Source organism: Molothrus aeneus, chromosome 7 (assembly GCF_037042795.1).
Source record: "Molothrus aeneus isolate 106 chromosome 7, BPBGC_Maene_1.0, whole genome shotgun sequence".
NCBI classification, from domain to species: domain Eukaryota; kingdom Metazoa; phylum Chordata; class Aves; order Passeriformes; family Icteridae; genus Molothrus; species Molothrus aeneus.
In genome coordinates this window covers 961891-975546 of record NC_089652.1, presented here as the reverse complement: position 1 = coordinate 975546, position 13656 = coordinate 961891, and the positions used below count along the sequence as shown (strand labels likewise).

At 45.5% G+C, this 13656-nt stretch overlaps 1 protein-coding gene across 8 annotated transcripts in view; it reads left to right on the top strand.

Moving 5' to 3' along the window:
* Positions 1–13656, top strand: part of AGAP1 (ArfGAP with GTPase domain, ankyrin repeat and PH domain 1) — a 327174-nt gene that overhangs the window by 275926 nt on the left and 37592 nt on the right. For all 8 annotated transcript variants that reach the window (XM_066553390.1, XM_066553387.1, XM_066553384.1 and 5 more), the window contains 3 exons: positions 1153–1307; positions 3394–3484; positions 9695–9917. In XM_066553390.1, the coding sequence (XP_066409487.1) occupies positions 1153–1307; positions 3394–3484; positions 9695–9917 (469 nt within the window). The remainder of the gene's footprint in view (positions 1–1152; positions 1308–3393; positions 3485–9694; positions 9918–13656) is intronic.

The following is a 13656-nucleotide window of genomic DNA, read 5'->3' as shown; positions in this document are numbered from 1 at the left end:
AATCAGTCATTATCAGACAAAATGTTCTTTCTGAAGCTCGTTATGGCTGATGTTCACCAGAATTTTGTGCTCTATTATTCTTTTCCTTTCATGCTTTGTGCCAGCCCGCCCCAATTGCACTTAACTCCGTTTCAGCTTCCTTGATTTTCTTTTTTTTTAATTTGGCATTGGTGTCCCATGTGTAGGTGGGGTGTGTGTCCATTTATTTCAGTGCTGCTGGTATTTCCATGCGCTGCTCCTCTGGCCTGAATACTTGTCCTCCTCCTCCAGCAGCCCTAAGGATATTTCAGTGACCCTCTCTCCTGGCTTCTTAGATCATTTTCTCATCTCCCATGTCACATGTGGATGTTGAATAGGCTGAACTGATTTTAATCCTGTATTGTAGCCCAGTAATTATTATTATTATTATCCCAGTATTTGTGCTGTAGAGGAGAAAATGTCCACATCTGCTTTAATATATCTGTGCTTGTAAAAACTGCTTGAAAGAAGAGGGTAAATTGTTACATTTTCTGTATTGTCAGCTCTTTGTGGTCCATTCATCTTTTATTTTGTGGTACCCTTTGATTTTTACATTATGCAGCTTTTAGCACCTCAGGTTTAAATCTGAATGATGCTTGTTGGCCACTTTATGTTTGATTAAGGCACAGACTCAATTCCAAGCTCACAAACACAGGGACTGAGTATTTACCCAAACCACTGCTTTATCTGCACAGCAAAGAGTGGATCCTGGTTGTTTCCTGGTGCACTGTGCAGGGCAGGATCCAGACCTGCACTCACAGGATTTGCACAGTCCCAGAATGGTTTGGATTGGAAGGGACCTTCAAAATTATCCAGTGCCACCCCCTGCTATGAGCAGGGACACCTTCCACTGTCCCAGGTTGATCCAAACCCTGTCTAAGCTGGCCTTGGACACTTCCAGGGATCCAGGGGCAGCCACAGCTGCTCTGGGCACCCTGTACCAGGGCCTGCCCATCCTCACGATGGGCAGCGAACAATTTCTCCCCAGTATCTCATCCAAATCTACCCTCCTTCAGCTTAAAACCATTGAGTAACACAAGTTCTTACCAACCAAGATTGTTCTTTTCACTGTCCTTAACTTAAGCTTTTCTTCCTATTGCATTTATTTTTTTCTTTCTTTTTTTTTTTTTCCAGAGCAAGAAGAGAACTTTGAGTTTATCATTGTCTCTCTCACGGGCCAGACTTGGCACTTTGAAGCAACCACCTATGAAGAGAGGGATGCATGGGTCCAAGCCATAGAGAGCCAGATCCTGGCCAGTTTACAGTCCTGTGAGAGCAGCAAGAACAAGGTATGGGGCACACAGCAATGCTGGCAATAAGCCATGGGTCAGGGGATCATCAGGATGGCAGCAAATTCTGGATTTTAAGCCCTTACTCTTCGAGCTGTGTGTGTTCCCCCCACGGCTGAGCAGAGTTGGAGCTCTCTGAACACGGCCTGGGAGGAGCAGCTTTCCCCCTTGGAATGCATTCCTTTGGTGACAGAAGGAATCTGCTCACCTTTCCTGTCAAAACAAATGTTTAAAATCTGAGATGTCCTCAGCCAATGCTCATGTGTGTCTTGAGGGCAATTGTCTGTAAACACTTCACAGGAGAGAGCAAGGTGCTGAGTGGTGATTGAGGGACAGAAATGGCCAATGATTGTTGGTCATTTCAGTCCAGAACTGTAGATCCTTTAATATTACCCACCTAACAGTTGTCTTTCATGATTTTATACTGCAAGGGAGACTCATATTTTTAAATGAATGCCTGCCTTCATTGCCCTGGTGTGACAGACTGGATCAAACACCAGTAATTACCATCATCATAACACAATTTACTTCCCATTTTGTGTTAAAAAATGGGTTTTTATCAACAATAATTCCTGAGATGGAGGAAAATCACAGCTTACATGTTTCTTGCTTAGCATGGGTTCACACATTCTGAAATGAATGCGTGTTACCAGAGCACAGAAGGGGAAGTTTGTACATTAACACCTACCTAAAAAGATGAATACAAAAGGATAGAGAGTGGCTGGGCAATGGCTCAGAGAGGTTTTTCTCACTGGGTTCCCAAAGCATGTCAGAAGAACTGGCTGGAACAGCAAAGGGCAGTTGGGTGGACAGGTTTAGCAGGTGCCCCATGGCAGTTGTGTCTCCAGGTGGACATCCACAAGTCCTACTTGGTGTCTTGGTTTGAAAAGACAGGTGTCTGCTAAGGAAGGCAGAGCCTCTCCTGAAATGGAAAATGTGAACCCCCTGCCTCTGAACTGTTATAGGTTTGAAATTAAGGGGCTCTCAGGCAAAGATATGGGAGCAGGAATAACAGTTCTTTAATAGGGAAGGAAAAAAACCCCAAACCAATGCAGTAATACAGAACAACACTGACAGAGTGAGAATATGGCCTGACTCCCTGTGCGTCAGGGTGTTGGCAGCAGTCCCATTAAAGGGTGGCTGCAGTCCTCCTGCAGAGACAGGTGTGGTTCTGCTGGAGCAGGGATCCTGTAGAAGGGTGGAGTTTTCCTCTGAAGATCCAGTGGTGGGGTAGATTGGTCTGGTCTTCCTCTGGGAATCCAGTGGGAAAGGGCTGCTCCTCTGGGAATCCAGTGGGAAAGGTGCTGTGTGTTCCAACCATCAGATTATATCCAGGAAGGAATGCTTGGCTCCTCCCCCTGGGCGGAGCTTCTCCCAATGGGATGATGTAATTTTATCAGTCATGCAGCGACACTCAATGGCCCATGAACACAAGATATTTCCCCGAGGGAGGACTGGTTTGTGGGAGAGATAAAGAAAACTGCCCAAGGAACAGAAGAGAACTGCCCCAGCTCTAACAGACACAGAATAGAATTCACACCCCCAGGCACATCTTGCATTTCCAGCCTAAGACAGTTGGCTAGAGCTAATCTGCCTGTACATCAGGAGAGTCTCCCCCAGCAGAGGTCATGGGCAGGTCATCCTGGGGAGCATTTAAAGGGGAGCCACTGGGTGAAATCTGACCTTTGAATGATGAAAAAGTTCCAGCCCCTTCTGCAAACCATCCCTTAGTCTTCATTAGCACAAGCACACACATCGATAAAAGAAATTGATCTTGTAAAATAATATTCTTGTCTCATTTATCTCAAGAAGCAAGCCTACAGTGTGGCTGCTGCTCTTGGGAAGAGCAGGGTTCATTCCCAAGCTCCATTTCCCTCTGTTAGAATCCAGGCTGGAGACCCCAAAAGTCTGGGAGGTGCCAAGGGACCACTGGTCCTTGAGAGGCAACTCAAGACTTGAGGTTCCTTGACTGTATTAATTTGACCTTGGTCTGAGCTTTGGGGTTGGCTGCTCATTCAGCTGACAGTGGTGTCATTGGGGTTTTTTTGGGTTCCTGCTGCTCACCGGTGTCTCTGGCTCCCCGCAGTCGCGCCTGACCAGTCAGAACGAGGCCATGGCCCTGCAGTCCATCAGGAACATCAGAGGCAACTCCCACTGCGTGGACTGCGAGGCACAGAGTGAGTACAGCACCTGACTGCACCTCTGACCCCTCCTCCTTGGCCAGGCCCTGGCAGCACCCAGCCCTGCCTTCCTGGGGGGGGTTCAGCTGTTGGTTTCTCTGGGTTTGGATTGAAGGCACTCCAGACAGTCATTCCTGTTTGGACTCAGGTGTTTGTTATTTCTTATCAGTAAAACAGTCTCACAACCATGAGTTCAGCAGCTTTTCATCAGAAAGCACAAAATGGCCAACAATCTCTTGTTACAAGGTCTTTTAAAGCTAAACTATTCAATTAAGAATTTACACTTAGATTTCCCCTTTTAACCCAATAACTGATCCCAAAGAGCTGCAATGCATATTTTTCCACCCAATTACAAAATGCCACCCAAACCCATGGAGAAGGAGGAAGAAGAAGCATGAAGAAGAAACCCAGGAGGACACTCTGTGCCCTCCATCTTGCTTTCATCCACACCATGCTAAAAATCCCAAAACCTAAATTTCTCACCAAGTGATACACCTGCACTGCTCCCTATAATCTATTTCACACTTTTGTGGATGATAGTCTATCTAGTCTATCTTCCTATCTTTAGGAAACTTTCTCCATGAATGAGGGTCAAAGTCAGTGCTCCCCTGGGGGTCAGGGCACCCCAGAGAAGACAGAGAAATATTCCCTGTGGTGCCCTGGGTTTCCACAGCTCCCTGCTGTGGCATCCCCTCCCTTGTTTGCACATCTCTGCTTCATGAAGGATTTGCTTAACCAGACTTGTTTGATCTTAATTTATGCTCAATATCTGCCACATCAAGTGCATCTGATTTTTCCCCCTCGTTGTTTCACATTGAATGTCAGCATTTCTGTACTTCCCTTCAAAGAAAAGGCAGAAAGTTTGCTGTTTGACACCAGTCCCTTCCATTTCCCTCCGTTTTGTGTGGTGAGAGCACATGTGCCATGGTAATATTTTCAAAGAGGTAGAGCTTGATTGCTGCTTTTTTGGTTTGGTTTTTCAGGCTTGCTTGTCAGAAGAAACCAAAGTCATTGCTCATTATATCTGGATACTAGAAAACTGATTTTGGATTTTTTTTCTTCCCCTTTGTGTTTCTTCCCCCCCCTTTTTTTTTTATTTTTTGAAACATATGCTTAGCGTTCAGAAGAGTGTTCTCAGGAATACTTTGAGCTGTGCTTCACCTCACTAACCCCGACTGAGGCCATTATTCTGGTGCTCTTTAGTTCCAGGGGTTTGCAACAAAGCCACAGAAAGGAAGTTCTCTTGCTCTAAAGCAATTAGTTGTAGGAGCTAAAGGACTGAGAACTTGTGCATTTTTATTTCTTTGATATTTGGAAGTCAGAACTTTCCTTGCCATTTTGACACATGCTTAAAATGGAAAAATATTCGCTTACTTTTCTTCAGGTGCAATTTTTATTTTTAAAGATTGGCTGCTTGGGATTCTGACTCCTGGTCTAAGCCATTCTGACCCCCCAGTGTAAAAGGAACATTTGTACACTATTGCAGGTGCTTTTGCACCAATAATTTGGCCCCTGCTTTCACTCTAAGTGATCCAGCACATGCTAAACCAGGGAAAAGCTTGGTTTGAGTGGTGTTTTAGCACCTGGGGCCCAAAGCAAGTCTTATTTATTGGTGTTCTTTCATAGTGACCTGGCAGCCATTGAGATTTCCCCCAAAGCTTTGATGCAGCTCAGGAGGAAGGCAGGAAGGGTGTGTGCTGTGGATGAGTTGGAGAGGGTCTGGAAGTGACCTGCATGGATATTTAGCTCATTTATGGATATTTAGCTCATTTGAAGCACTCACTGCTGCCTCTGAGCAGCCTGTGGTGGGAGTGGTGCTGGGTCCACTGGGGGTGGCATTTTCCTAGCCTTGATAACTATATTTATAAAATATACAAATATTTTATATATATATATATTTATGGTAGGTTATATTATATATCCATAAGATGCAATCCCTTCAGTGCAGACAACTTTCACACCCAACATCCTTCTGATCCACCTCAGCCCTACCCACACTCCACACTCCTAGCCTTGCTAACTCTAGATACTTATTTATAAAATATACAAACATATTCTATTGGTTTTATATTTATTTATTTATTTGTGGGATGTTATATAATATATCCATAAGATGCAATCCCTTCAGTGCAGACAATTTCCACAACATCCTTCTGATCCACCTCAGCCCTACCCACACTCCACACTCCTAGCCTTGCTAACTAGATATTTATTTATAAAATATACAATTACATTTTTATTTATATATTTTGGGAGATTATATTATGTATCTATAAGATGAAATCCCTTCAGTGCAGACAACTTCTACAACATCCTTCTGATCCACCTCAGCTCTGCCCAGACTGTCCCGAAGGCTGGTGTTTCTCTCCCCAGCCATGCACATATCCCAGGATTTATGCAGCCAGGATGAATGCTTCATCAAGAAAATGCTTGTGCAAGAAAACAGCATTTTTTTACCCTTTTTGGGTTTCTTTTTCCCCCCACCCAATCTGGTTCTCAACCAGATTGCTCATGGGTCAAGCTGGCCCCGGTGCCCGGTGCCAGCAGCAGGAATGTGCCAGGAGCTTGTTGCTGGGAGAGGGCAGAGTGGGACAGCCCATTCTGGCAACCCTCTGTCATGTGGCTTTTATGGGGGGATGACTTTGGAATCTCAGCTGGACTTGTTTGGATTCTCACAGGTGATTTATACCCTCTTTGACTCCTCTTGCTGTTTGACCTTCCTGATTTTAAGGCCACTGTTGTTCCTTTGGAAAAATGTGAGCTATTTCCAAAGCTGTGGATCTTAAAGTGTAAACACACACACAGGGAGGAGGTGAACCTCAGCCTGCTACTTTTTCTGCAGGGCTTTGCTTTATTCCCTTGCCTCCCTTGCTGGGGAGGTCCTTACCCCCAGAGCACTTAACATCACAAACCCAGGCACTCGGTGGAAGCCTCACACTGTTTGCATCTCCACAGAGCCAGATGTTAGGGGGCACAGGAGGGTGAGATGTTGCCATCCCTCAGCTCTATTCAGGAGCCATCAATCTTCCACTTCAGAAGTCTCATTCTCCCTCTTTCTGGAGCTCTTTGGCTTTTGAGCACTTTGTTTCACCAGGGAATTCTGCCTTGTTGGATGTTAATCCAGCAGCTGTGTTCCACCAGCATCCCTGCCCTTTGGCAGCCTCCAGCTAAAGTTATTCAATATTCTCCTGCCAACATTCCCATCCCAGAGCAAGAGAAGAGGCAAAGTGCTCTTTAGGAGCTAGAGTTTGTGCCCAGGAAATGATTTAATGTTCCAAAAGGAAGCTGGTGTGGCCTTTTCCAAAGCAGCAGAGTCCCGGTGCTGACTCTCTCTGGAAAAGCCACCCAAGGTGATCCAATAGTTCAGGCAAACCCAGGTGAATTCTGGATTTTGGCTCAGCAGAGGATAAATAGCAGTCACCTCTTCCAAGATACCTGGAGAAGATGGAGCATCAGGTCTTTGCTGTTGTAGAAGAAAACAGGGAGGGTTTAAAAACATGGATTCTCATCATGAGTTTTCCATTCCAGGAGTCTGATCATATACTCTGGTGTAGTTTGTATTTGAAAGCCAAACATTGAGATAATAATTTGGACAATCTTGTCCCACTCATCACAAAATTCAGTTTTTCATGCAGAATAGGAAAAAAAAAGAATAGGAGAGTTGCAAACTTCTCTCCCCCTTCTGCAGCAACTGGAGATGCCTTCACCCCTGCTTCTGCTTTCCCTGGCTCTTCTGCTCCTCCTTCCAGCAATTCCTGCTGCTCAGCCCAGGGATATCTCACAGCTGCTGACCTCAGGAAGGTTCAGCCATTCATCAGAATCCAAAGGGATGAAGGAGACAGTGGGGATGGGTTATTTTCCTTAGAGAGTGTTCACCTCCAAAGGGTGAAGCTGATTGAGGTGAGAGTCAGAGTGGGGAAGAATTTTCAGGGAAGGAGTGAGCTGAGCATTTTTGAGGCTATGAACAGCTGAAAATTGTAATCTGGATGTATTCAGTGGTGCTAAAAAGCTCATTTTTTGTTTGACCAATTCTAAGTAAAGCACTTCTAGCTGCACTGAGTGGGCTTTTTCTTCCTTTTGCTGTCAAGCCTTGATGCCCACACCTGCTCAAACCTTGATGCCCACACCTGCCACATGTTTGTGAACATCCTCCAATTCAGAGTTACTCTCACCATCAGCAGGAAAAGGGAGCTGGGTTTGCATCATCTTTAAAGAAACCCCAACCTTGAATAGTTACAGCTTTCTAACCACTTGTGGTGTGCATTGGTGAAAACAATTTTTATTTCTGTAACGAGTTCAGCCCTTGCCTTGCCTCGTTTGCCACATTCCCACCCAGCTCTGTGTTGTCAGATTGTTGAAATTGAAAATAATATCTTGCTAAAATTTCATGGAACCTCCTGGTGGTTGTTTTGGGGGACTCCTTCAGTCCTAGCAGTGCTGGCAACTGAGAGGCTCTTCCAACCCAAACCATTCTGTGATGCTCTGAAGCAGGGGAGTATTTAAAGAATTTTTTCAGTACGAGATGCACTACATGTGCTTCAAGTAGAGAGGTGTTTGGGAGGGAGGTCAGGTCCTTAACTCCAGTTCTGTCAGAATAATTGGAATAATGTGAGTTGGTATTCCATTCTCCTGCTTCATTCTGAGTTCATGCCTCTTAGAGCTCATTGCACTTTGGATTTTTGTGAGGATAACCCTGGCCTTTGCAGGTCAGGGGTTTCATCCGAGTCACAGTTTGCAAATTCCAAATTATTACTTGCTGTGTTCAAATTTATACCAACAAATTGAGATTTTGAGGGGTTTTTAATGTGTTTCAGGTACACCACTGGTTCCCTCACTGGCAAAACAACAGTGGAGGTATATGAAGAATTATGGAATTGAAAGAGTTTGTTGTGGTTGTTGTACCAAAAGCTTGGAAAGCATGGCAGGAGTTTTGTTTCACCTGATTTTTTTGAGATCTGAAATGTTGTATATTTATAATGTGGATATTAAATTATGTATAATATAGGACTTGGTATGAACAGGAACTTCTAAACAAAAGATGTGCTTTTCTGCTCAAGTGGAATAAGACGGGGGATTTTTCTTTTTGGTTGCATTTTTAGATTTCAATGGACTCGTTGAAAAATGTCAGTCAGTGCCTTCAGTGAAATGTGGGACTTCACAATTAAAATTATTTCCTTTCCTATTTTTTGTCCAAACATGACATGGGAAAGAACTAGAAAATGTTTTGTTTCTACATATTTGAGCTTTTCAGTTGTGGGTTACACAAAGTCGAGACGAGTCTTTGGATGAATTTTTCACAACAGAAGGAAACACTGGAAATTCATTTTCTATCAGCTCCTAATTTTGTTTAGATAGGAACAAGAATTGCCTGCCCTCTTAATTTATCCCCATTTTCCTGCATGGCATTTGGGGTAGTTCTTTGGGATGCACAGAGTGAGGCATGAAGAAAAGATCTGGTTAGGAAAAAACCAACCAAAATTCCTCTCATGTGTCTTCAGTTGCATTTGTTAAGGTGAATGTTTGTTGGGAGAGAAGGCAATCCATACAAATCTAGATTTGAATTACACAGTACAGTGGCAAAAGAGCTTTGAACCATGTTGGGAAATGGGCTTTCCCATCCTGTGTCAGGTTTGTCCCAGTGTCACCCTGTGTGGGGTTGTTTTGGGTGGGTGCAATCCTTCTGGCTCGTGCCCTGGAACCGGGGGTGTTCCAGGTGGGACATTTCCACCTTGGTGTTTATCTCCCTGATGCTGGAGATGGAAGAAGAGTCAGATGGAAGGGCCACACATAGCTGCTGGTGTGTGTGGTTATTGATGGAGTTAGCAGGAGATAATTGTTTCTAGGCTCTGTTTTTTTCCCCTTTTCCCCTTTCAGCTGACTACAAGCAGCTCTGGGTTCCCAGGGAGGGACTTTCTTCACTGCTCCATCATCCTTTACCCACCACCATGGTTATATTGCCTCTGTTTCTCCTTTCCCCTCTAGTTCATTGGGGTTTTTTGGCTGGAGGTGGAGTGATGCATCCTTTGAGACACCACGTTTCATTTTTCTGTACCCTTGAATCGTTGGCATCTCCACTGACCCCGGACAACCTCCCAGCTGCTCCATAGGACAAGACACCTCTAGAACTAAAACCTTCATGCACAACCACCAGCTGGGAAGTTCTGTGGGGTGTTCCCTTGTCCTAACTGCTGTGTCCTTGCCCTGCAGACCCCGACTGGGCCAGCCTCAACCTGGGAGCCCTCATCTGCATCGAATGCTCAGGTATCCACCGCAACCTCGGCACGCACCTGTCCCGCGTGCGCTCCCTGGACCTGGACGACTGGCCCATCGAGCTCATCAAGGTCATGTCAGCCATTGGCAACGAGCTGGCCAACAGTGTGTGGGAGGAGAACAGCCAAGGCCACGTGAAGCCTTCCCCAGACTCCACCAGGTGGGTTCGTGCTCGCCGCGCCTCGCCCGGCGCGTGCCGCTGCCGCTTTGGAGTTCTCCCTTGTGGGAAAGTCGTGATTTATAACCTCACCTTGTTTATAACCTCACCTTGTTTATAGCCTCACTGTGTGCCCAGGGAGAACGTGTGTCAAAGTGGGAGGTGGCAAAAGTTGAGTGACCTCATTGCTTTCTCGCTCCTGTGGAGGTTTGCTCAGCAGCTCTGCAGTTTTCTGTTCAGTGGGAGATGGAAACCTCCCACCTGCTTCTTCCTCCATCCAAATTGTCCTGTCATGTGCTCCTTTGTCTCAGTGAGCCACCAAGTTCCTGCCTTTTGGACTGTCAGTTTGTCATTAACAATCTTCCTTCAGAGTTTCAGGGGATTTGTACCTGGCTGTCAGGTCTTTGGATGAATTTTTCACAACAATCTGCTCAGGGGTGTTCCAAGTCCTGCTGGCCATGTGTGGTGTTTTCAGGGTCTCCCATGGCAGGAAGGAAAGATGAATCTGACTCCATGTTCTCAGAAGGCTGATTTATTATTTTTTGATATTATATTATATTAAAGAGTACTATACTAAACTATACTAAAGAATAGAGAAAGGATACAGACAGAAGGCTTAACAAGATACTGATGAAAAACTCGTGACTCTCCAGAGTTTGACACAGCCTGGCTGTGATTGGTCATTGAGTAAAAGCAATTCACCTGTTGGATAAACAATCTCCAGCCACATTCCAAAGCAGCAAAACACAGGAGAAGCAAATGAGATAATTATTGTTTTCCTTTTTCTCCGAGGCTTCTCAGCTTCCCAGAGGAAGAAATCCTGGCAAAGGGATTTTTCTAGGAAATACAATGGTGACAGCCATGGACTTGTTGACTTTCTTTGTGTGTGATCTCTGTGAAACCATGAGCTGCTGGGGGGCTGTCTCCTTTGAGAACAGCTCTTTACCTGCCTCTCATAGCTCCACACAGTGAAAATCTTCCTGTGAGGTGTTGTCCTACCTAAAACTGGGGAGTTTTAATGCTGCATTAATCTGATCAGTGTCAAAGACAGATGTTTTGATAATACTTTTTCCAGTTTTGGATCAGGTGGAAGGATCACTGTGCCTGGGCCAGCTCCTGCAGCAGAGGGCTGGGTTTGTGCTCTTGTGTGTAGAAAAGTCAACTGTTCCTTCTTGCGTTATTTCGTTAGCCCTGAAAAATGAATTTGTGGTGCCACCTTTGGTTCATCTTCGAGAATGAAGCCACTGCATTAATCAGGCTGCTTAGATGAATGGCTGTGCATCTAAAAGTGCTCAGGGAGCCCCAAAGAGAGGTTTTGTTCAGGCACAAATGGGGTGGCTGCTCTATACCTGTGTATTATTGGGCACGATGATTTTGTCAGGTAGATTGAAATGAACTTTCAGTCATTGCTATCACTTCAGTACAGAGATTTTATATTCTTGCACCTCACAAAGATATGTTGCTCCTTACTGCTGAGGTGAGTAGTTCTAAACAGCTGAAAGGAAAATGCTTGCACTCAATTGGAATGCTATTAAAAAAAAATCACATTATTTCAGTAGTCATATAATAATCATCATGAAAAATCTAAAATCTATGTGACTGTGATGAAAAGAGCACCATCCATTTCAATTAATATTTCACTCAGGGTTGAATTTTACTTCTAGAAAATCAACTTTTTTCTCTTAGTATTTCATACACAGGGCTTATTTTAATTCTCCTACTTTGTTTCTGTGCATCTTCATGGTTATATTCAGCTGATTCTGATTGTCACTGATATCACTGCACTTTCTCTCCTGCACTGCAACATTTTTGGACAAAAAGATTTATTTTATAGATAGGATTTTCTAGCTCTGTGTCCAGGTTCACGTTTCTGTGATAGAAGAGGTGCTAGAAAAAGCAGAATTAGGATGATGTGGAAATTTTCCCACAAAGCAATTGCAGTCTTGCTTTGCTGCTCCCATTCCTCTGCTGTTTGCAGCAGGGACTGAAATGCAATTTTTTACATAAATACCAGAGAGTTCTGCTTTTTCCAAGTGTCTGCCTGCTTTTGTGCTTCCCTTTGGTCTCTGCCAGCATCACAATCCTTCTGTCCAAGCTGTGGTGATAAAATAAATTCAGATTCTTCAGGTAGAGGCTCTGCTCCCCATGTTCCCACTGCTGTTTGGAGTTTTGCATGAGGAATTCTATTGGGAGCAGCTGAAATGGCCCTGAAAGGAGGGTTAAACAAACCTTTTGTTGTTGTGGAGGGACTGAAGGGGGAAGAGGCAACTCCAGGAGAGCTGCAGAGGGACTCGGGACAAGGCATGGAGGGACAGGACATACGGAATGGCTTCCACTGCCAGAGGGCAGGCATGGATGGGAGATTGGGAATTAGGAATTGTTCCCTGGCAGGGTGGGCAGGCCCTGGCACTGCCCAGAGCAGCTGTGGCTGCCCCTGGATCCCTGGCAGTGCCCAAGGCCAGGCTGGAACACCCTGGGACAGTGGAAGGTGTCCTTGCCCATGGCAGGGGTGGCACTGGATGGTCCTGAAGGTCCCTTCCAGCCCAAACCATTCTGGGAATCGGATTCTGTGATGGGCCCTCAATAGACACTTCTAGAGGGGATCAGGTGGGATTCACCTGTTCATGTTGTGTCTTTCTGTTGAGGATGAAGCCATCAGTGGAAACCCACAGATTTCTAGGGACACCAAAAAAAAAGAAGTAGTAATGAGCTGCTCCACAAATACTGAGTTGTTGGGCTGGGAGGCTCAAGGAGTGTTCCCAGGCTGGACTAAAAGGAACCTGAAAGTCTTGATGTGGCTTTTAAAGCAGTCCCTTCAGCCTGGGAGAGATTGGCACTGATCACTGTGTGCTGGCAGTGGCATCCTGTGTGTTTCTGTGGAGTGGAGGAAAGGGGTGGAGGATTCATGGAGATGGTTTCTGACAGGAGGAATTGCCACATGGCTACTCCAGGTCATGGCATAATGAAGGAGTCATACCCAGGAAAATGTCACCATTATTTCTGAAAGCAGATCTGTGAGTACAGCTTCCCTTCAGTCATTTTGCACACTCAGAAATAAGATACCAAATTCAAGAGCTTATCATGGCCTGCACCTTCCTTATGAGGGACAGCTCCAATCTCTGCTCTCTGTGACAGGGACAGAACCCAGGGAATGGCTGGAGCTGTGCCAGGGGATGTTTAGGTTGGATTTTAGGAAAAGGTTCTTCCCCCAGAGGGTGCTGGGCAGTGCCCAGGCTCCCCAGGCAATGGGCACAGCCCCAGGGAATGCCAGAGCTCCAGGAGTGTTTGGACAATGCTCCCAGGGATGCCCAGGGTGGGATTGTTGGGGTGTCTGTGCAGGCCAGGGGCTGGATCAGTGATCCCTGTGGGTCCCTTCCAGGTCAGGAGATTCTCTGATTAAACCATGTGAAATACTGCTGTCCTTTTCTAGCCCACTCAAATGCACTTCAGATTCTTCATCCAGGCAAATCATGGGAAAAGATCAACCTGGACACTTCCTTTGAAGGCCAGAAAGGTTCTGAGATTGGAAGGTGTGTAAAATCAAAGCCTTCAGCAAAAGGTATTATCCCTCCTGCACTGGTCAGGGATGTTGCCTAGCTATATCCTTTAATATTGATATTTTCCAGCTCACATCCACCTGGTGTAGAGGAAGGTGCCCCATGGCAGGGGTGGGATGAGATGGGCTTTAGGGCCCATTCCAACCCAGAGCATCCTGCAGTGTCCAGGTCAGTCAGTGCCCCTG